Raw genomic sequence first — 22,888 nt, 5'->3', positions numbered from 1 at the left:
TGCTTGCTTTTTAAAGAAAAGTATATAATTCCATAAACTGCTTTCAAAACTTCCTTGCTTATCTGTTTCCTTCTGTTCTGCACATTTTAAAACATGTTTTGATGACCCTCTTTTTTTCGTTATCACTATTGCTAACTTACCCCTCCCACCCCCACCCTAACTCCCATCTACCTCTAATTTAAAATTTAGAGAAAGGAAAAGAAAAAAAAATCCTTGTTACAAATAAACTGAGTTAAACAAAATAAGTACATAGTCAAATTAATAAGCATATATTTAGGGCTCACTCTGCCAGGTGCTATGCTGAGTGCTGCTGGATACAAAGAAAGGCAAAAAGTAGTCTTTGCTGGCAATGAGTTGACAGTCTAATGGGGAGACAGTATGGAAGCAACTATATGCAAGTGAGCTATATACAGAATAAACTGGAGATAATCAACAGAAAATGAAGAAGGTAATGCACACTCTAATATCTTTGCCAAAAAAAACCCAATTGGGGTTATGAAGGGTTGGGCATGATTGAAATGACTGAACAACAAAAATCAATAGAGAAGAGGCAATAACATTAAAGGAATTTGGGAAAGACTTCTTGTAGTAGGTAGGATATTATCTGGGACTTAAGGAAACCAGGAAATTCAAGAGAAAGATGTGAAGAGGGAGAAAATTCTAGGCATGAATATAGCCAGTGAAAATGCTTAGGGGCAGGAGAAGGAATTGGAGGAATAGCAAGGAGACCCATATGACAGGATCCACAGAGAGTGTGGAAGGGAGTAAGATGTAAGAAGACTAGAAGATAGCAAGGGGCTAGTTTATGGAGAGCGTTAGAAGCCATTTGTGAGATTCAGTGGCCGTGCATGGCTCTTTTTGCAACTTGAGTCCATCAGTTCACAGTCACAAGATGGGTAATGTGTTTCATCATCTGTCCTCTAGAGATATGATTGGCCATTGCATTGATCTTGAATAACATACTAAAAGGTAAAAAAAGAAAAGAACTAGGATCTTAGGGGATGTCCTTCAGTTGAAGAATGGCTTATTCTAATAGATTATGGTAATTTTCATTCATGGTTTCTTGAAATAGCGTGTTCAGGAAATCCAGTGATTTATAGCTACATCATCTGTTTTCCAGGGCAACTGTTTTTGATATTATATATTTTAGATTTTCTTCTATTTTTAAAAATCTTTTGATTTTGTTCTAATATTTGTCTGTGGAGTCATTGATTTCTATTTGTTCTATTTCCATTTTCAGGGAGTCTGTTACTTGGCTCAGGTTTACCATTTTCTTTCTAAGCTATCATCCTTCTAATTCTTTTCTCCAGAACTTCAATTTCATTTACTGTCTCTTGTTTCATCTAGGCATTCAAGTAGTCTTTGTAATAAATAATTTTTTTCCTCTAAATTTTTGCCTGTAGTTACAGAATTACTTTTGGAGGAGTCTTTAGATTCTACAGTAATTTTTTATGCTGATGCATCTTTGTTTTGATTTACTCATCTTTCTGTCTATAGTTACTCAACTGGAGCTCTGTGTCAGAGCTAGTCTCCATCCCCTGCTTTACTTTTTTTTTTTTTTTAACCCTTGTACTTCGGTGTATTGTCTCATAGGTGGAAGAGTGGTAAGGGTGGGCAATGGGGGTCAAGTGACTTGCCCAGGGTCACACAGCTGGGAAGTGGCTGAGGCCGGGTTTGAACCTAGGACCTCCCATCTCTAGGCCTGACTCTCACTCCACTGAGCTACCCAGCTGCCCCCTCCCTGCTTTACTTTTTGGGTGGAATGGTGAGCCTGCTTGATTTCTGTTGGAATGAACTACATAGACCTCTCCCTCTCAGGATTAGTCTTCCCTTCCTGTACCTCTGATCTTTGAGGTTCAGCTTACTTTATCTTCAGAGTCTTTATGGTATCTTAAGACAGAATGCTAGTCATCTTGGGGTTCTTGTTTTGGTGGCTTCCTAGATCCTGTGGGAGATTTCTTTAGGAAATGATGAGATGATCTCATCACAAAAGCAAATTTCTTTTTTATTATCTGGTGTTAAACACAACAACATTCCAAAAGTAACCCCGCATTAAGTGCAAATAGCTAAAGGCAGGGTGAAACTCTTAGATTTCTTTTGTTGTTCAGTAGTCTTTTTTTTTTTTTAAACCTTTAACTTCTGTGTATTGGCTCCTAGGTGGAAGAGTGGTAAGGGTGGGCAATGGAGGTCAAGTGACTTGCCCAGGGTCACACAGCTGGGAAATGTCTGAGGCTGGATTTGAACCTAGGACCTCCCCCGTCTCTAGGCCTGACTCTCAATCCACTGAGCTATCCAGCTGCCCCTTAGTAGTTCCTTAGTAGTTTTTAAAAAATATATCACCCTCCCCACACTCATTACATATAATAACAATTTTTAACATGTGTTTTCCCAAAATTTTGGGATTCAAATTCTGTCCTTCCTTTCTTTCCCTCCCTGCTTTCCGAGATGGTAAGCTATTTGATCTAGGTTCATTCTGTATGTGTGGTTCTGCAAAACATACTTCCATATTGGACATGCTGTGAAAGAAGACTCATAGAAGACAAAAACAACAACAAAAAAAATCATACACAAGTGAAAGTTTGTTTTGATTTGCATTTAGACTCCATTAGTTCTATCTCTGCTTGAAACATTTTTCATCATGCGTCTCAAAGGCCTTCAAAATTTTTTTAATTAATTAATTAAGAATATTTTCCCATGGTTACCTGATTTATGTTCTTTCTCCCCCCACCTCCCTCCCCTCTCCTGGAGCTGATGAGCAATTCCGCTAGATTTTACATGTATCATTGTTTAGAACCTATTTCCATATTATTAATATGCAATAGAGTGATCATTTAAAATCAACATCCCCAATCATTCCCCATCGAACCATGTGATCAATCATATGTTTTTCTTTTGTGTTTCTACTCCCACAGTTCTTTCTCTGGATGAGGATAGCGTTCTTTCTCCTACGTTCCTTAGAATTGTCCTGGACCGTTGCATTGCTGCTAGTAGAGAAGTCCATTATGTTCAATCATGCCACAGTGTATCAGTCTCTATTCCTTTCACTCTGCATCAATTCCTGGAGGTCTTTCTAGTTCACATGGAATTCCTCCAGTTCATCATTCCTTTTAGCACAATAGCTTTCCATCATCATCAGATACCACAATTTGTTCCGCCATTCCCCAATCAATGGGCATCTCCTCATTTTCCAGTTTTTTGCCATCACAAAGAGCATAGCTATGAATATTTTTATACACATATTTTTCCCTATTATCTCTTTGGGTTACAAATCCAGCAGTGGCATGGCTGGATCAAAAGGCTCAAAGGCCTTTTCTTCCAAAATTTTTATTTCTGACAACAGCTATAAGAACTGTTTGAACTGAGAAACTTTTAGAAATTATAGTAAAAGTAGAAATAATTCTTACCTTTCTCTTTTTAGGGAGATGTCACAAAATGGTATGTGTTTTTAATATCCTTTTGGGGTGAACAGATTGGCCAAAAAGTTAAGAAGATATGTGATTGGTAAGAAAAATCTTTTTTTTTTTCACATTGCTTATTATTCTACATTTAGTAACATTTGCTAATTCTTTATAAAGTGTTCTCTTCATTTAAAGAAATATACTGGATCCATGTATAGAACTAGTTATCACAGTTTTGCTACATGATCTTTTTCAAAATTTTAGCGTAAAACAAATTCTTCAATATAGTAGGACCCCATTTTACATGGCTGATATGTGTAAGTTGAAGATCATGCATGATGGTGAACCCCATTATTTAATAACATTTTTTATACCTAGGAACTTTATGACTCTTCTTAGGCTTATCAGAGTTGCCAGCATCACCACTCTTGTACTTTGGGCCATTATTAATAACTAAATACCTTTAATGAAACAAAAAAAGCTCTGCTCTGATGGATATAACTTGTTACAATTGAAAACTCTGGACAAAGACTGCTTGGCACAAAACAATATAATTACTCATACTAATGCTTCTTAGAATGAGAATGAGTGTAACTGGGCAAACTGCTTCAAGATTTTATGCCAATTGGGAAAATGGTGTGGATTTAGCACGTAAATAAAATTTCTTATTTTATGTATTTTTCTGATTGCCAATCACATATGTCTGAATCCATGTGTTATGTTCTTGTAAAGTGGAGTCCTACTGTTACTGTAAGCTACTTTATGTATCAGTATTTTATTATTAAATATTGAATAATTTAAAAGTAGGGACTATATCAACTACACACCAAAGCTTATCTTTTTCCATGAAAACAAAGACTTAGAGTAATTATAGGATAAATTATAAAATTATATCATTTTGTAACGTAGTACCACCTTTATCCAAATACTACTTACTTGTTATTTTTAGGCAGATTTTTTTTTTACCAAGAACTCTGTCATTAAGCCTTGTAGATAAACTAGCAGCATTCTTAGAAAAACTAACCCAGCTTCCAGCCCTATTTTTTGTCATTGTGGAAATATCTTCAGTTTTCCTATTGCTCTATATACCCACATATTTTACAGGGGTCATTAGGTGACCAGTCTGGGCAGATGGAGGTAGTCTTTCAGATTCTGGGCAGCCAGCCTGGACCTTGAGGAAAATGTCTAGAGATGTTGCATAGGACTGAGAGTTCTAGGTTCTAGTCCTGGCCCTGTGGCACATTGGATAAGACACTTATGCTCTTTGGACCTCAAGATCCTCTTTGGAACTGGAGAGCCTTGACTGATTAAAAATGTGCTGATTCTTGTATTTAATACCTATGTGACTGGGAAAGGGATTTGAACCTTTCTGGTTCTTTTCTAAATTAAGGGTATTGGAGTAGATCTCCAAACCTTATTCCAGTTCCGAAATTCAGTTCTAGGATTCTCAGAGAATCATATTAGCAGTTATACCATTTGTATTTAATAGCCTTATCTAGAAAATGGGACTTTTTGGATAATGGTACATCCTGAGGCTTTAGTGTAATAAGCCTGGGTTCTTTTTAGATGTATGGCTCTGGCAGATTGTAAAGTATGGTGTTTGGGGAAGAGGTTAAAGAGCATTTGGAGGGAAGAAGAGCTTCAATATAGTACACCATGACCAAAAGTCAAGTAGTTTGACTTTGTCTCTTAACCTTAATGTAGTATCACATAATGTAGTTTATCACATTCATTTCCAAATATATTCCTTTCCCTGCCCCTGCCAGGCTATCCCTTGTTACATTTTATTTAAACAAAAAATTTTTTTAAACTCTTACCTTCTGTTTTAGACAGAAGAGTCACAAGAGTTAAGCAACTGGATTCAAGTGGTTTGCTCAGGGTCACACACTTAGGAGGTGTCTAAGGCCAGTTTTGAACTGAGATTCTCCCAACTCTTGACCTCCACTGTGCTACTTGGCTGTTCCTACATGGATTTTAAAAGAGGAGAAAAAGCAGTTCAATAAAAATAAACAATATTTTACATTTAGAACAACATATTTAGGATTCCATTTGGTTGGTAGTCCACCATTTCTGTAATGAAGTGAGAGAAGGAGCCACAATTTCTTAGCTCTTCTCTGATCATTAAAATTACAGGGTTCATTGTTGTTCTTTAGTGATCTTGCTTCTTCTGGAGGTGTCATTTTTGTTGTTGTCATGTCCTGTAGTTAAAATGTCACTGTTACTTTCCATTGATCTTTCCAGCTCTCTCTCCCTCTCTGCCAAATAACAAATAAATATAACTGACTCACCAAAACAAATCACTTGGTCGTGTCTGATCATTTACTCCTCATTCTACACTTTTGTCTGTCTCTCAAGAGGTAGCAGACCCACTTCACTCTCCATCCTCAAAACCACTGCCATTGGTCACGGCACTGAAGAGATCTGAAGTTTTTCAGTGTTGTTTTCTTTTGTATTGTGTAATATTATATGTTATAGTATTTATATCATATAGTATTTATAGTATATGTTATAGTAATTATATTAATGTGGTCATTGTGCACATTGTTGTCCTAGTTTTGCTCATTCCGCTTTCCATCAATTCATACAAATCTTCCCAAATTTCTCTGAACTGGTACTCTAATTATGTGTGTGCACGTTTGTGTGTGTTTACAGTAATATTCCTTTTACTTTTACATGCCACAGTTGGTTCAGTCTTTTACCTAAGGCTGAACATCCACTTTGTTTCCAGTTGTTTGTTACTACAAAAAATGCTATTTGAAATGTTTTTGTATATGTGAAACATTTCTTTCTGTCTTTACTCTCCTTGAAATCTCTCTAGTAGTGGACACTCATTCTAGTTTGCAGTAATTTGATAAATTTGACACAATTGGAAACCACTGAGATCAGTAATGGGAATTTAACTAAGAGCCAGGGAGGGTAGGGACTTGTCTTCCTTTTCATTTGTATTACTATTGCCAGCTTTTAGCTGTGCCTTGCAGATATTAAGTGCTTAATAAATGTTCTATATGTTTATTCAGACATCAGAGAGGTAAAGAAGGCCTCCTTGCCATCTTATATATTTATCTGTCTGTTAAAGGAATATTTACTCATAGTTTTAGATGTTGCTTCTTCTAGTAAATGGAAAATAAGTTTTAATTGTGTTTCCTAGTTATCACTGCCACGTTTACCCATATCCCACTACTGTTGAAGAGCGAAAAGAAGTTCATGAGGGGCTAAATACACGAATACAGGATCTTTATACTGTGAGTAAAAAAAAAAAAAAAAAGATTCCATGGGTTATAGATCATAAAAGAGGTCGCTTCCTGGTTTTAAAAAAAGAGAAACTTTTTGGATTATCTTTTGTTTTTATATTATCTGCATTTCCCATTTTATTTCCCCTCCTACCCATTAGATTTTTTTTTTAAATCCCTATCTTCTGACTTAGAATCAATACTGTGTATTCATTCCAAGGCAGAAGAGTGGTAAGGGCTAGGCAATGGGGGTTAAGTGACTTGCCCAGGGTCACACAGCTGGGAAATGTCCAAGGTCAGATTTGAACTTGGGACCTCCTGTCCCTGGGCCTGGCTTTCTCTCCACTGAGCTACCTAGCTTCCTCTAATTTTTTTTTTTTTTTAACATTTTTAAACCCTTAACTTCTGTGTATTGGCTCCCAGGTGGAAGAGTGGTAAGGGTGGGCAATGGGGATCAGTGACTTGCCCAGGGTCACACAGCTGGGAAGTGTCTGAGGCCAGATTTTAACCTAGGACCTCCCCCCGTCTCTAGGCCTGACTCTCAATCCACTGAGCTACCCAGCTGCTCCTCCCCTCCACCCCCCATTTTTTTTTTAAAGAGGAATTAAAACATGTTTGGCAAAACTAGCAAATATAAGGAAATCAGGAAATCTGATCAGGAAATTCTGATGTTAGTTTTCCATACCCATAGTCAAGGCAACAAGTCAGTGAGCATTTACTAAACACCCATTTTATGTCAGGCCCTATGCTAAGCCCTGTGAGATATAAGAAAGGTCAAAAGACAGCCCCTGTCCTTGAGGACTTCACAGCATGGCATTGCAGCTGTGGGAAGTATTTTATATCCCTTTCTCCACAGCATTCAGTTTTGCTCGTCTTTCCATGTATTTTGTTGTAGTCATCATTGTGTGTCCTGTTTATTTTACTTTGCATTAGTTTACATAAGTTGTTCCATGCTTCTCAATAGTTGTCATTAATAATTTTTATGACATAGTATTTCATTATATTTTTGTGCAACAGTTTGTCTAACTTCCCCAGCTGATAAGCCTGTGTGTTGTTTCTAATTCTTTGCCATTACAAAAAGTGATACTTGAAATATTCTGGAGCATATAAGGTCATTATTTTTATTTTTGAGTTCTTTGAGGCATATTCCACTCAATGGAATCTCTGACTTAGAAGGACAGTGGACAATGACATCCCTTTCACAGATGATTTCTGGAATGACTGAATCAGTCCATAGCTCTGTCAGCTATGAATTACATTAGTGTGCCTGTCTTTCCACAGCCCTCCCAGCATTGACTCTCCTTTGTCTTCTTTATGGAGTTTCAGGTGAAATCTCAGAGTTCTGATTTGCTTTTCAAACAGCTTGGTACTTTGGGCCATTGTTGATGCTGTAAACTTTGCTGTCATATTGACCAATCTGAACAAGTAATGTTTTTAATGTTATCTTTTAAAGTAATAGTATAATGTTTAAAACATTTCTTTCTTAGGGAGCAGCTGGGTAGCTCAGTAGCTCAGTGGATTGAGAGCCAGGCCTAGAGGCCGGAGGTCCTAGGTTCAAGTCTGGCCTCAGACACTTCCTAGCTGTGTGACCCTGGGAAAGGGTTTTTAAAAAAAAAACAAAAATGAAAACTATTTTTTTTTTATTTTAATCCCTTACCTTCCATCTTACAATCAATATATTACATATTGATTCCAACGCAGAAGAGTGGTAAAAGCTGGGTAATGGAGATTATGACTTGCTTGGGCTCACATAGTTGGGAAGTATTTGAGGCCAGATTTGACCCTAGGACTGCCTGTCTCTAGACCTGGCTCTCAATCCACTGAACCACATAGCTGCCCCCACTAAAGCATATTTCTAATGCTAGACAATTCTACTTTCCTTGGTACATTGCTGTTTATTTTGTGGTAAGCTAATATTAAAGTGAAGATTTAAAAGCCTCTGGTGGAAATGTGGGGGGAACATTTGTGAAGTCATGGGTAATTATGGCATATGGGTAATTTTCAGACCTTGCTATATAGTATGGAAATATTTTTTTCAATTTTGATCTTTGGTAAATTTGATTGCAGTTTTTCATCACTAATAGAGAAATCATTCACATTACTTTTTTTAATGGCTTGTGGTGGGAGATAGGGAAGTGCCAGTTTACTTGGTCAAATTTTATTTATGGCTTTGTTAAAAAAAAAATCTTTCTCTCAAGGTGCTACACAAAACTGAGGACTATTTAAGGCAAGTGTTAAGTAAAGCTGCTGAATCTGTCTGTACTCGAGTTGTCCAAGTGCAGAAGATGAAGGCAATTTATCACACGTTGAACATGTGTAGCTTTGACGTCACTAACAAGTGTCTCATTGCCGAAGTCTGGTGTCCTGAAGCAGATCTGCACAGCTTACGTCAGGCTCTGGTGGAAGGATCAGTAAGTTGCTTCCCAGCTAAAATATAGAGAACTGCTGTGTCGTCTTCGAGGTAGAAAAGAACAATGAGAAGAGAGCTAAAATCTTCTAAGGCAAAATGAGAGCACCTCAGGCAGGAACAGCCTGATGCTCCACAAATAGTTATTCAGATATCAGGAGCCTAGAATGGAAGGGCAGCAATGCTCAAGGATTGTCTCAACATTAATTAGTGAGGAAAATAGAAATTAACCCATAAGTAGTGTTTTAGAGTTTGAAAAGCATTTTATAAATTTTATCTCTTGAGAGCTTCTATGGAATAGATATTAAAAATATCATTCCCATTTTTTAGGTGAGAATATTGAGGCTTAGAGGGGTGAAGTATAGTGACTGGACACATTGCTAGGAAGTGTCAGATGAAGATATTGTGCTGTAGAAGGAACTTGGGATTTATAGTTACAGGATCTGTGCCTGCCCTTCTATGAATCCTCTCAAAGCCTCTGTTTCCTTGCCTACAAATGAAGGAGATGAACTAGATGATATCTGAGGTACTTTCTAGCTGTAGATGTCAAATTCCCCAAGGACTTCCAAGTCCTTTCCTTCTAGATACATTAAGTGGAGAGGCATGGAGACATAGCTAGCAAGTGAGGTTAAATTTGAACCCAGGTCCTCTCGAATCCAGACCTGGTGTTCTGTCCACTAAGCCAGTTAGCTGGCCTTCAAATTGTGTTACAAGACTTTTTCTTGTAATGGTATCCTGTTGTGGTTTTAGCTATTGATTTTAATCAGGAAAAGGAATTGTATTTATGTTATATGTTTGTGAGCCTAGAAAAATGATATATTCACATGCTTCCTTTTTTTTAATTGTCTCTTCTCTTTATATGAAAAGAGAGGAAGTGGAGCGGCAATTCCTTCTTTTATGAACACCATCCCAACAGCTGAAACTCCTCCAACTCTAATCCGTACCAACAAATTCACCCAGGGATTCCAGAACATTGTGGATGCTTATGGAGTTGGGAGCTACAGAGAAGTCAATCCAGGTCATTTGACTCGTATAGTCGCTATTGTCCAATATGAGAGTATAGCATGCTTTGTAAAATTAAGGAGGCCATTATTTTTGGGTGATCTTTTTGACTTTGAACCTTTAATAATTCTCTTAAGTGTTTTGAAGAATGTCGAAGTCATACAATATCAGAGGGAATTTTAGTTCATTTGACTCTTAGTAGCAGGTGTTGTCAAACAAATGTATTTCCTTTCTTTTGTAGCTCTCTACACCATCATCACATTTCCCTTTTTATTTGCTGTGATGTTCGGAGACTTTGGGCATGGCTTTCTCATGTTCTTATTTGCCCTTCTGTTGGTGTTGAATGAAAACAATCCCAGACTGAAGCATTCACAAGATGAGGTAAAAAGTCAAAAAGGAACATTAGTACATACTTAGGAGTTATTGCATTCTGCTTATTACAGATATAAGGGGATGAATGTTTTTTTTAATTAAATTTTATTTTATTTTTAGTTCCAAACTCTCTCCCTTTCTCTTCTTCTCACCTACCCACTGAGAAGGCAAACTCTGAAACCCATTACAAATATGTATAGCATTTAAACAAATTTCCACATTAGCTATCTGGGTCACAAGCTGAATCCTGCTGGGGACTCTGCTGTTCTCTAGATACTACATCATAGATCTCTTGTATTTCTGCTAAAATCTGGTAATGTTTCTGGTTAGAATGTTTCAGAGTTTCTGTGTTTTCAGCAGTGTGAGTGCTTCCTCTATGTAGACATCTCAGCAGATTATTTCATGAGATGGTCCCGTGATTCATCACTTGGTGGAATCTTTTGGTGATGAGCTCTGCACTTCAATTTTGTTCTTGGACAGTATTCTGTTGCCAGGCTCATACTCGAGTCCCTTCTAGTTTGGTAGAACCCAGCAGAACATGCTTTAGGAGCATAGCCTTTGAGAGCCCAAGTTTTCCTCTTCAAGCAAATCTTCTTTTGTCTACACCTGGAGTTGTCCTAAGATTTCAGAGTGGAGCTAACATGATCTCCATTCTGAAGTCTTCTGCAGAACATGGAATAGAGAAGACTTAGAGCAGACTGGTCACTTGATCTGGGACCATTCTGCCTGAATACTCTTCATACTCAAAAACTGATCAAAGCAGGATTCCTAAGAATTATAGTGCTACCACTAATAATTTTGCCTTTATACACTTTACACTTAATTTTCTCTTTTTGCTATTTACAGATCATGAAGATGTTCTTTGATGGTCGCTATGTCATTTTGCTAATGGGCTTGTTCTCAGTATACACAGGCCTTATCTATAATGATTGTTTTTCCAAATCAGTTAACATGTTTGGCTCTGGATGGAATGTGTCAGCCATGTTTAGATCTACTCCATATGCCACTAATTCTTCAGCTTTCTGGAAGTAAGCGTCTCAGTTTTATTATCAGATGGTTGTTAAATTTTGAGGAGTATGCACTCTACCTATTTCAGTTACCTCCTTCAAAACAGCCTTGCTTGTTCTAGTCTCCTCTCTTCCCCAGGGCTGCAGCATAATGTGTACACTTCATAATAGAAACTTTTGGCAGAATTTTAGTCATCATCTGATATATAATTCATAGAAGGGAGAGCACCAGGCCCAGCTCAACTTTGATCCTCTTTACTGGGACCTATATGATGTTAAATATCATCCCCAAGCACACCAAGAGACCCATTTCCTTCTTCCCATTCTTCTTCATCCTGATCCCTTTTGTCTTTATTGATCCAATCCAGACAGATTCTTTTGCCTAGATTTATTTCCATTATCTTCTTCTGAGGCCTTATTGTAACAGTTGTCTTCTTAACTGGAAAGGAAGGTGATGAGGCCCTGAGCTTTCATTATTAAGCTTTATTACTGTGTTTGTTTTGCTACAGTGACCATGATATAAAGGACAATGCTTTTCTTCAGTTGGATCCAAATACTATTGGTGTGTTCCAAGGTGCTTATCCTTTTGGCATAGATCCGGTTAGTGCCTTTTTTCCTATTTTTTGCCTGATTTTATCTCATGGAATGGTCACCAACTTGTGGAGTTAGAACATTTTTCTATCTGACTTTCAGAATTGCTTACAAGCTAGGGAAAACTCTCATTTTAGGGGGGAAAAACTGCCTCATTTTACTGAGCTTTGATACCTGTTGTACCCACTGACTCAAGTGGATTTATGAATTAAGTTGTGAATCATTAAACTTTTCATTTCAAATATGATGGAATACTAATACTGGAGAATATTAAATTTCTGAGCCTAGGGGATGGTCTAGAAGAGAAAATTAGCTGCAGGAGGTCAGGCTTTTTTGACTTAATGGTCAGAAAATAACACTTTTAGATTGGCAGCCGTAAAATAGATGTTGTTTTTACCATCTATTCTTCTGTAGATGTGAATTACCTTCTGTCCCCTGATCTCAAAAGAAATCAAAGAGTTTTAGAGCTGGAAGGGACATTAGAGATCATGATGATGATTATTTAGATAGTCATTGGAGGTAGGATCACTTTCAAAATTTCTTTTAATGAATAGGTATAAAATGCCTCCAGGTTTGGTTTTTTCCTTATAGAGAATGGCATGACTTTAAATGGCGTGACTTTCCTAATAGAAATTATGCTCGGATTTAAGATTTTTAGTCCCTGTGGAATTTACACTTTAAAAAGAGTGAAACAAATCAAAATGGTTAGAGATGTGGGTGCCATATAGGTTTCTTGGGTTGGGGCAAGGAGAGAGAAGGACCCAATTCCAATTTCTAAGCTCTCCATTTATATGATTTCAGGTTCTGCTCAGTCTTACCTCTGGAACATTCTATATGAAATAAAACAATGCTTTTTCCTTCCTTTTCTTACTAAGACATTAGCATGCTCCTGATGAGAGCATCTTAGGAGCTAGAGTGAATAATCTGTATCCATTTCAAGGAAAAGAGTATAGGTGTCAAGCTATAAACTATAAACTTTCAACTAGAAAGTTTTGGGTTTTTTTAAGCCAGAATTTCTCTTGAGTGTGGGCAGGGAAGATGGGGGTAACTAGGTTTCACCTTGCTGTGGACAAAGTAAAGAAATAAAGTGTTTGTTTTTGTTTTGGCTTCAGATTTGGAACTTGGCAACCAATCGTCTCAGTTTTTTAAACTCTTTCAAAATGAAAATGTCTGTGATTTTTGGAGTTACCCACATGACTTTTGGAGTTATTCTTGGAATCTTTAATCACCTGTAAGTACAAAATATGAAAGTTGCACTTGGAAGTCAAGTGTGATTCCTTCCCACCCCCTCCTCCCTGCCCCCCAATGGTACATTATGAAGGGGTGTGTTGAACAAAAAAACCAGATGTACTGTATCGTAAGCATTCTGTGATTCACTTACGAGTGACTTCAAAGTTAAATTGATTCTCTTTTATAGTTTTTTGCCCCCCCAAGAAAATTGTTTTGTTGGTTTTCAAGAAATTACTTTGACAGCCAGGGCAACTTGATGAAATAGTTCTCTATCATTGGTATCAAATTCAGATAGAAATGGAGGTGGCGACCTCTTGACTTAGAAAACTTCAACTTGATATTTGCTGTTTTGTATTGAAATTTTATTTATTTCGTTAAACATTTCCCAGTTACATTTTGATCTGATTGGCAGCCTCTAGCAGCTTGCTGGCCGGGATTTTGACACCTCTGCTCTATGTATAATGGATCTACTAAATTAAATTGAGAGGTTTTATCTTTTTTGAATCATATCTGGTAGGAAACCCTCCACTGGTTTCATTTTCAGCACATGGAGTTTGCTCATTTTGTGGTTATACCTAAAACACTGGCATGACTGTCTGAGGCATATGACATTAACTGAAAAAAGTGGTTGTGATTTTTTTTTTTCTCTGTAGCTCTAAAGAATTTAAAAGACACAGACTGGGTTTTCTCTCAGTTATTTTTTCGTTTGATCTTGCTCATATTGCTAATGAGTGGCTTCCTTTTCTTTAGGCATTTCAAGAAGAAGTTCAATATTTACTTGGTGTGCCTCCCAGAACTGCTGTTCATGCTCAGCATCTTCGGATACCTGATATTTATGATCATCTACAAGTGGCTCGCTTATTCAGCAGCAAATTCCAAGTTTGCCCCCAGCATTTTAATTGAATTTATCAACATGTTTTTATTCCCAGCTGGGGGATCAACAAGTGGACTTTATCAAGGACAGGTGGGCCACCACTTTTTGAATCCTTTTGGGCATCAGAAGAAATGCTCTTCTCAGTCGGGCCAGTGTTGTCAGTACAACCACAAGCTGAGCTAACAAACTCATGTGCTGAGAGTGGGATCAGCTGAGGTTTCACATGAATCAGACATGATTCAAGCAAAAGATAAAACTTGTGTTTCTGGTACAAAGTGCCAGTTTAGGTGCCGAGAGAGACAAAGATAAAGATAATTAAGATATAGCCCTTTTCCTCATAGTTCATTATCTTGGGAGAGTGGCACTATGTGCCAGTAAACTAAGATGTCTACATAAATATAGGAATTTAGTTCTGAATAGAATGTGATAAGGATATGATAGAGGAACAAAATGCCATGCAGGGTCTAAGAAGACAGGGCTCTTTGGGATTGTGTTAAATGCTGCAATGTGCCATTTAAGAAATAATACTGTGTAATTGTGGAACTCAGACAGTGAGAAGCATGGAAAAATTTCAAAAGTGTCAATAACCATAAGACACTGCCGAACAGAATCAATAGTTTTGATTCTTTGAGTTTTTAAAAGAGGTCATTGCTGGGGTAGATAGATAGCACAGTGGATAAGAGGGCCAGGCTTGAAATTAGGAGGTCCTAGGTTCGAATCTAGCCTCAGACACATCTTAGCTGTATAATCCTGGGCAAATCACTTAACCCCAGTTGCCTAACCCTTGCTGCTCTTCTGTCTTAAAATTGATACTAAGACAAAAGGTAAGAGTTAAAATGAAAAGGGTCATTTAAGTTAATAAGCACCAACATTTTTTGTTGTGGGTTTTTTTATTTTTTTTTATTTTTACCCAAGTTGTACCCTAATACTTCTTCACCTGGCTTGGGATGTCCCTGGGTTCTCTAAGGCTTTGTCAGCAGAGTGTAAGGCTCAGATAGCTTAGTTCCTTTTAGGATGAAAAGGCTTCAAGTCTGGGCCTGGAGATAAATTGTGTATTTATCATCCATAGACCAGTCTCTAAGCCCCCTAATGCTGAAAGACTTAGCACTCAGTTACCTAGAGAGACATATTTCTTTTAAATACTTTTATTTATTTATTTACTTGCATGATTCATGTTGTCTCTCTCTCTCTCTCCTCTTTCCTCCCAAGCAATTCCATTGGGTTATTCCATTGTATTATCACTCAAAACCTATTTTCCATATTGTTCAGTTTTGTAATAGAGTAATCTTTAAAAACCAAAACCCAGATCATACATTCATGTAAACAAGTGATAAATCATAGAGACAAATCGCCTTCCATATCAGAGGAGAATATTACCCTGAAATCATAGATAGACACTTGAAGTGGTGGAGTAATATTGTATTACCATCAATAAGATTCCAACTCCTTGTCCTTATGGCTTTTTTTTAGCTTTGTAAAGTTTTTCATTGTCTTAATTTTTAGGGTAAAATTCAATTAATATTTGACATTTGACATCTTCTAAAAGCAACAATGATATTTTTTTAAAGTCAATGATTCAGGGGGTGCAGCTGGATGGCTCAGTGGATTGAGAGTCAGGCCTAGAGACGGGAGGTCCTGGGTTCAAAACTGACCTCAGACACTTCCTAGCTGTGTGACCTTGGGCAAGTCAGTTGACCCCCATTGCCTGGCCCTTACCACTTTTCTGCCTTGGAACCAGTACCAAATATTGATTCTAAAACGGAAGGTAAGGGTTTAAAAAAATAATAAATTTAAAGTCAGTGATATATAAGGATTTCCTGTGCCACATAGATCTTCCCACTAAGTTGTTTCTATACATTCTTAAGAAATTATTTTTTTTAAAGATTCAACAATAATGTAGCTCTTCCTCTTTATCCTACCACCTGCTAGCATTTACCATTTCAAGGTATAGTTTTTATGAGAATTTTCTTTTTCTCAAGTTCATTGCAACATGCTATTTGATTTTGTTACATTTTCCTTGGCTTGGGTTGATTCCATTGTATAAAGGAAGAAGCTTGAGATGCACATCAAGTCTTTAGTCCAAATCTTCATAACAGAGAAGAGAGAGTTCATTTGCTGATGTGTCTATTTATCTGATAATTATGAATTTTGGAAAAGAAAAAACCTAGCTCATTTGAATATATTTTGTAATGCAGTGATGTTCTTGAATGTCCCTGGTTGAATAAGTGAGCAAACTATAAGTTACTACTTATTATAAGTGAACACACTAGAGGCAGAAAATGGTTATTTCCTTTAGAATTTTGCAAAATATTAATTTTTTTTAGTTCATTCAGGTCTTATTTTGATTTTTTTTCTTTGCTTTACCTCTTGCCTTGACAGAGTCATGTCCAGAAGTTTTTATTAGTTGTGGCAGCAGTTTCTGTTCCTGTACTGTTCTTGGGGAAACCTCTTTACCTGCTTTGGCTACACAATGGAGGTCGATTATTTGGAATACACAGGGTATGTGGCCATTAGATTTTATCACTGTATATGGTGCTTGCTGGCTTCAAATCAGTTTTATTGCCTAGGGTTCTGGTGGAATGTCCGGTGATGGTCCAGAGCTTAGACTGTAGCCTTGAGATAGATTTGGAAGCCATGTGAGTAAAGGTGGTAGTCAAAGATTAGAGTAATCATGGTGTTCAAGGGAGAGAGTGAAACAAGATAATGAGACGAATGATAGAGTCGTGGGGAACATCACATTTAAGGCATTGTTTAGAGGGCAAGAGCCAGAGGAGACAACATCTTGGAAGGGGTGGGCTGGGCAGCAGTGCCAAGAATTTCAGAGAAGTTGGGAAAGATGAGGTGTGAGGAGTGAAAAAAACAAAAACAAAACTACATTGGTTTTTGCAATAAGGAGGTGATAAGTGTCATAGTTTTGGAGTTGTGCCAGTGACTTTATCAATCAACTGGTCCAAATTAGGAGACGGGCCCAGAGGGGTAAGGGGATTTGCCCAAATTTGTAAAGTAACTAGGCTGGAGTCACTGTGTAGCAGTGAAGAAATGCTTCTTGTGTCTCTATGGTATTCAATTTCTGGCTAAAGACTTCATAATCCCTACACATACTTTCTAGGTTATTTCTAGCTGTATAATTTGTCCTCAAGTCTATTAGTTGGCATCACCAAAAGGGAGTAGTAGTTTTCAGGCTTGTCAGTGTTGCCTCTAATTGATTCACTATCCCACTCAACACTGTGACAACTCCAAGTTATTTCATCTCTCCCTGTCTCTTTCCCTTTTGCCTACAACTATGTCTCATCCTCAAAAATCCCTCCCTGTCTGTTCTCTCATAGCCCTTTTCTTTTTTGTGGCTAAATTCCTTAAAGATGCTAATCTGTTGAGATTATGAAACATACGTTTTGTAACAACACCCAGTCTGCCTGGTTTTATGATTTTGTGGGTATTAGTTCTCCTCAGACTGTGCAGCACTGTAGTCCTTCAGAGTTCAGCTCCACCCGATTGGAATGAGCCTCAAAAATGCACTGGTTCTTCTTCTCCCTTGCCTCTTTGTTTTTCCTTTGAAGTCTTTCTGTTCTTTCAAGGTCTAATGAAATCCAGATAATTTGGGAGATTAGAAAGGCATTGTTGCCCCCATCTCACCCTTCTCCTTCCTCTGCTGGGAAAGACCTACCTTGATCTCACAACAATTCTATGAGCTTGGTGCTCTTATTTTCTCTATTCCACAGTTGTGATGGAACTGAGGCAGCAGAGGTTAAGTGACTTGCTCAGGGTCACACCAATATTAAATTGCCTGAGGTTAGATTTGAACTTGGGTCTTCCTGACTTTAGGCCTGGTATGCACTACATAGATACTTCTGACAAAACTTCCCAGTGATTACAGCTGTCCAGAAATGGGACTGGCTGCCTTGGGTGGTAATAGAACAGAAGAGACTAGATGACTACTTTTTTGGTATAGAAGAGGTTGGATCAGAGCCCTCTGGGGCCCCAAGGGGAGACCCGGAGAGACCAGGGGGGTGGGGGTCCCGATTCTGAGATTCTATGATATTTTTCTTTATTCTTGGCTCTCCTTTTTCTTTTTATAGTTTTTAATGTTTCTTTTTAACTGGCCAAGTGCTGAATTGCTCCTTCAGGGCATCATAAGGATCGTGACCTTTTTTCTTATTGACACTAAAAAATTGACTTTTTTTTTTCTTTTGTTAGAGTGGTTACACACTGATTCGTAAAGACAGTGAAGAAGATGTTTCTTTGCTGGGATCTCAAAATGTGGAAGAAGGAATTAGCCATTTGGAAGTTGAAGGACGTAAGGATGAAGAAGAGGTAATCTTTAGCTAATGTGGATAATTTGCTTTTCTACTTATGTACCCTTCACAATGATGAAGATAAAAGTGATTATTTAGGTCTCCGTAGTAGAAAATGTATTCTTTCAGCAATGTATGGTAATCAAATCAATTTTCTAAGAATTATGGAATTCTTATGATCTTAAAACCTTTCTTTTCAGCTAATACTATTATAATGAACCTCTAGCCAAGTACTAGCCATGCTTTTTTTGTGGTATGGATCCTATGTTCTTTCAAATGCATATCCTAGTGGGTCCTTTTTACCTGTAGTTTGAATTATGACCTTGGCGATAGGCTCTTCTGTTTGTCATCTAAGGACTAGCCCGGTTGAGGGTGGAGGCTCATTATGAAAGGCTTGGCCAATAGCTGATGGATTTTTTTCCAATATAGCAGCTAGCTTTTCGCAGTGGCAGTATTGTAGCCAATGAGTTTTAGCTGAGGTGCAATTATTGCTAATTGAAAATTTTTTCCAACTATAGCAACTAATGTAGATCGTCTGTTAGGGTTTAGAGGGATTGTATGTGTTCTTGAATTATTTAAGTATTTTTTGTAATGTATGTTATTAAAAATTTTAATATTAAGTGGGCTCCTTGATCAATTAATGAACTGCTACTTTCAGAAGATGTACTGACCTCTGATTTTCTCAGAAATGTGGTGAAAAAAGGTATCAAATAACTCATTTAATAATTATCCTGAAATTTATTAATTTTAAATTTGCTAATTCATTGCATAATTAAGATTTTCTTTCTTTTACTATTTATTGAAAAAAAGTAAAATATTTTCTGTTTAATTTTGAAAATAAATCTAGAAGTTTTAAACTTTTTGTGTTATATACACTTTTGACGGTTTGGAGAAACCTGTGAACTCTTTGGGGAAAAAAATACATAGTATGACAGAGGAAACCAATTACGTTGAAATAGTAATTTTTGATTTTAAGAAAAAAGTTCAGGGACCACATGTTAAGAGTCTCTGGCATGAATTCTTGGTGTGTGAAATGAGTTGATGTAGGCTTTGATGAATAAACTTTATGTATTTATATAACATTTCTTCTAGTTTAATTTTGGAGAGATCTTTATGGCTCAAGCAATCCATGCGATTGAATATTGTCTTGGCTGCATTTCCAACACTGCATCATATCTGAGGCTTTGGGCACTCAGTTTAGCTCATGCACGTAAGTCCTTGATAGCTCTTAACCTTTTATTCCCATTTCCACTGTTGTGTTTGCTTTTATTGAATCTTGAGAAAACTGCTCATCAAAGATGATTTGTCCCAATCAAAATAAAAAATCAAAGCTGAATGCATTTTTTTTATTACTTGGCATCTTCTATTGGTACATTTATCTCTGTGGCTGATTAATTCCTTACAACAAACCCAAGTCTGCAAGCTAGCCGAATGAACAAAACCCAAGCTAATTGTGAAAAATCACTTCTTGTTTTTAGAGTTATCTGAGGTTCTGTGGGCAATGATAATGCGTGTGGGCCTCCGTGTTGACAAAGCATATGGAGTCTTGCTACTGATTCCTTTGGTAGCATTCTTTGCTGTTTTAACAATCTTCATTCTCTTGGTCATGGAAGGCCTTTCTGCATTTCTTCATGCTGTACGGCTGCATTGGTAAGTTTTCTCTTTAGGTTTGGTTGTTTTCTTTGTCATTAGTATTTTTGGACATATATGACCAAAGAAAATAATAGTTATGTTAGTCACCATTTAGTGTCTTTCCCCCTCTTCATATCCTATTATTCAAACCTAAATCGAATTAATGGTTTTTATGGTTAAACTCAAAGTTTACAACTTGAAATTAAACTAAGAGGAAAACTAGTTTTTCTCTTCTGAAAAATTATGGAGTATAAATGTAAAAGTTGCTTAATACTTTCATCTCTGCTTGATCATTTAGTCCTCCATTCTATCAGCATTTTTAGGGGCTTCTAAGCACATAGGTTAGGTGGTAGGGATAGAATCAGAAATGAAACTGTCACGGGATGGATTGTGGATTGTGGATTGTGGTTCCTAATTGGATTTGCCTTAAAGGCATGTGAGAGTGCTTAAGAGGATTAATGAGACAATGCTGTGCACATATAGGGAGTATTTAAATTTTATATCTCATGAGCACTCAGCCATCTGGTAGGTACTATAAATATGTAAATGCAAATATGCTTCTTCACTAAAATACTAATAGTTTCTGTTACTTATTAGGCAGACCCGTAGTAATCTTATTTTTTTATATTATATATCAGTGGTTCCCAAACTTTTTTGGCCTACCACCTCCTTTCCAGAAAAAATATTACTTATCCCCCTGGAAATTAATTTTTTAAAGATTTTAATAGCAATTAATAGGAAAGATAAATGCACCTGTGGCCATCACTGCCCTCCTGGATTGCTACAGCACCCACTTTGGGAATCACTGTTATATATATACATGTGTGTATATTTTTAATGAACATATGTAGAATGAAATCTTTTCACATAGGAACTACTAAGTTTTAAAAAACATTTTATAGTCTTTTAAAAAAACATTATTATTTCCCAGATACTCTTCTCCCCAAAGCACCTGGCTGTAAAGCCTTCTTTTCCCTCGCTGCAGCATAGAGCTGGTCTAACAGAGGAGAGTAGCTTTTTTGAGTACCCCCTGCCCTGTGCAGATGAGGGCCTGACTGACTCATACCACCAGGGGTAAAACACTAGTTCTTGCATCAGTCTGAACTTTGATGCTTTATGGGTTGTTTTCCTTTACTTTCTGATATTCTGTGTTTTTGAAGTTGTAACTTTGCTATGTACAGATGATTGCCTCCTTCTCCTGTCACCTGATTAGAGCTTGTCTTCTTGGATTAATGTCTCATTTCTTTTATCTTTGCAGGGTGGAATTTCAGAACAAGTTCTACATTGGTTCAGGCACCAAATTTGCTCCTTTCTCATTTAAACTGCTCTCGTCACAGTGTAATAAAGATGACATGGCATAATTCAGCTGCTGTAACCATGTGCTCTCAGCGTTATGGTGAATTATCATGTTATTAAATTTCACTGATGTAGAATTGATGATAGAAACATGTTTCCCTCTCTCCCCATTGCCTTATATGATACAGCCAAATAATTCTGTCATTTAGACAGCTGCCTCATGTTGGATGATGTTTTGTAAAGCTTCTCTGTCTTAGAGATTCATATTTCTGTTGACTGTTTTCATGATGATAAAGTGTATAAGTTAATTGTTATAGTTTATGTTAATTCATATTCTAAAAAATAGTTGTAACTTTTTGGTTGGTGGAGGGAGGTTCACTTCTTATGACTGAAGTTGTCTTAATAGTCTTTATTTCTGTTCATCTGAAAAATATAAAGCCACACTTTTACTAAAGTTAACCAGTTTATACAATTTTGGAACAGCTGAAATTAAGACTTTTAAAAAAACCTCAAAACTTTAAATAGCAATTGCAAAATGGTTAGCGCTATTAGTGTTTGGTTTTTGCAATTTTAAATGTGACAAAATGTTTGATCTCACAATAGCTGTGATATTACTGACAAACAAAGCCTTTCCCTACATGTTCTTCAGTGTTTTAATTGGGGAAAAATGGGATAAAATCGCATCCAGCAAATAGCTTGTTCCATTGCTTAAAAACTGGTAAAGGATTTTATCTTTTTCTTTTTGCATAAATTCTTGATGATGACTGCACGCTGTGAAAGTTATGCCATAAGGGCTGAGCCTTAATGCCAAGTATGGAATTAGAAGCTATTGTGCATATTGAACTGCAATGACCAGTTTTTGTCTGATGTTATTCAACCAAAGTTGTTTATATTGAGTGAAGGAAAGGTACAAAGTAGTCTTTTGTATATTTTTATAACAAAATGTGTATTAAAATATTTTACCACTAATAGAGATAACATCTGTGCCATGGAAGCATCATAATGATATTTTTTCCTTTCAGATTAATTCTGAATAAAAATTTACTTCCCACCTAGATTTAGTATTTTAAGTTGATTTTCAAATTCTTTTTAGATTCATTTTGAATTAACCTTTAGTAGTCTCTTGATTTGTGATCCTTAATGTAAATTCAGCATATTCATCCCTTCATTATTTTAGCTCTGAATGAACATTTCTCCCTTTTCCATTGAAAACTGTACAGATTTTGTATGGATTTTTGTTTGAATTTCATTTTCACACTGTTTGAATGTTCTAGATCATGACTTTTGAAATTAGTCATCTGGAATGTATACACTCTCTTAAAATTTAGGAAATTTTGATTTTTGTACTAAATCCCTAAAGTCCTACTGCAGTGCCTCCTTGTGGCATGTAGGTGGCCTTGGGTTTTTGAAGGCCATGTTAAGTGGAGTCCAGATTCCAAACACCTAGTCCTAGACAATATAGCTTGTCACTTGCAGACCAGTCCATCTGAGAGTGAGTGAGTGAGTGAGAGACAGACAGAGAGAGAAAGTGTGTGTGTGTGTGTGTGTGTGTGTGTG

General features: G+C 36.9%; 1 protein-coding gene and 1 pseudogene across 1 annotated transcript in view; both read left to right on the top strand.

The window, feature by feature from the left end:
- The window catches only part of ATP6V0A2 (ATPase H+ transporting V0 subunit a2), a 37,303-nt gene extending 14,433 nt beyond the window's left edge, over positions 1 to 22,870 (top strand). Inside the window, exons 7-20 of the mRNA XM_044673121.1 lie at positions 3,419 to 3,501; positions 6,547 to 6,640; positions 8,827 to 9,039; positions 9,903 to 10,053; positions 10,279 to 10,413; positions 11,254 to 11,437; positions 11,926 to 12,016; positions 13,120 to 13,238; positions 13,988 to 14,201; positions 16,491 to 16,610; positions 18,306 to 18,422; positions 19,496 to 19,613; positions 19,882 to 20,053; positions 21,294 to 22,870. Coding sequence (XP_044529056.1) covers positions 3,419 to 3,501; positions 6,547 to 6,640; positions 8,827 to 9,039; positions 9,903 to 10,053; positions 10,279 to 10,413; positions 11,254 to 11,437; positions 11,926 to 12,016; positions 13,120 to 13,238; positions 13,988 to 14,201; positions 16,491 to 16,610; positions 18,306 to 18,422; positions 19,496 to 19,613; positions 19,882 to 20,053; positions 21,294 to 21,396 — 1,914 coding nt within the window. The 3' untranslated portion in view covers positions 21,397 to 22,870. The remainder of the gene's footprint in view (positions 1 to 3,418; positions 3,502 to 6,546; positions 6,641 to 8,826; positions 9,040 to 9,902; positions 10,054 to 10,278; positions 10,414 to 11,253; positions 11,438 to 11,925; positions 12,017 to 13,119; positions 13,239 to 13,987; positions 14,202 to 16,490; positions 16,611 to 18,305; positions 18,423 to 19,495; positions 19,614 to 19,881; positions 20,054 to 21,293) is intronic.
- On the top strand, positions 18,838 to 18,996 carry LOC123232608 (annotated as a pseudogene).
- Positions 22,871 to 22,888: the final 18 nt, after the last annotated feature.

The sequence above is a fragment of the Gracilinanus agilis genome, chromosome 1 (assembly GCF_016433145.1).
Source record: "Gracilinanus agilis isolate LMUSP501 chromosome 1, AgileGrace, whole genome shotgun sequence".
NCBI classification, from domain to species: Eukaryota; Metazoa; Chordata; class Mammalia; order Didelphimorphia; family Didelphidae; genus Gracilinanus; species Gracilinanus agilis.
Note: the sequence above shows the minus strand (reverse complement) of the source record. Positions and strands in the feature narration are given on the sequence as shown.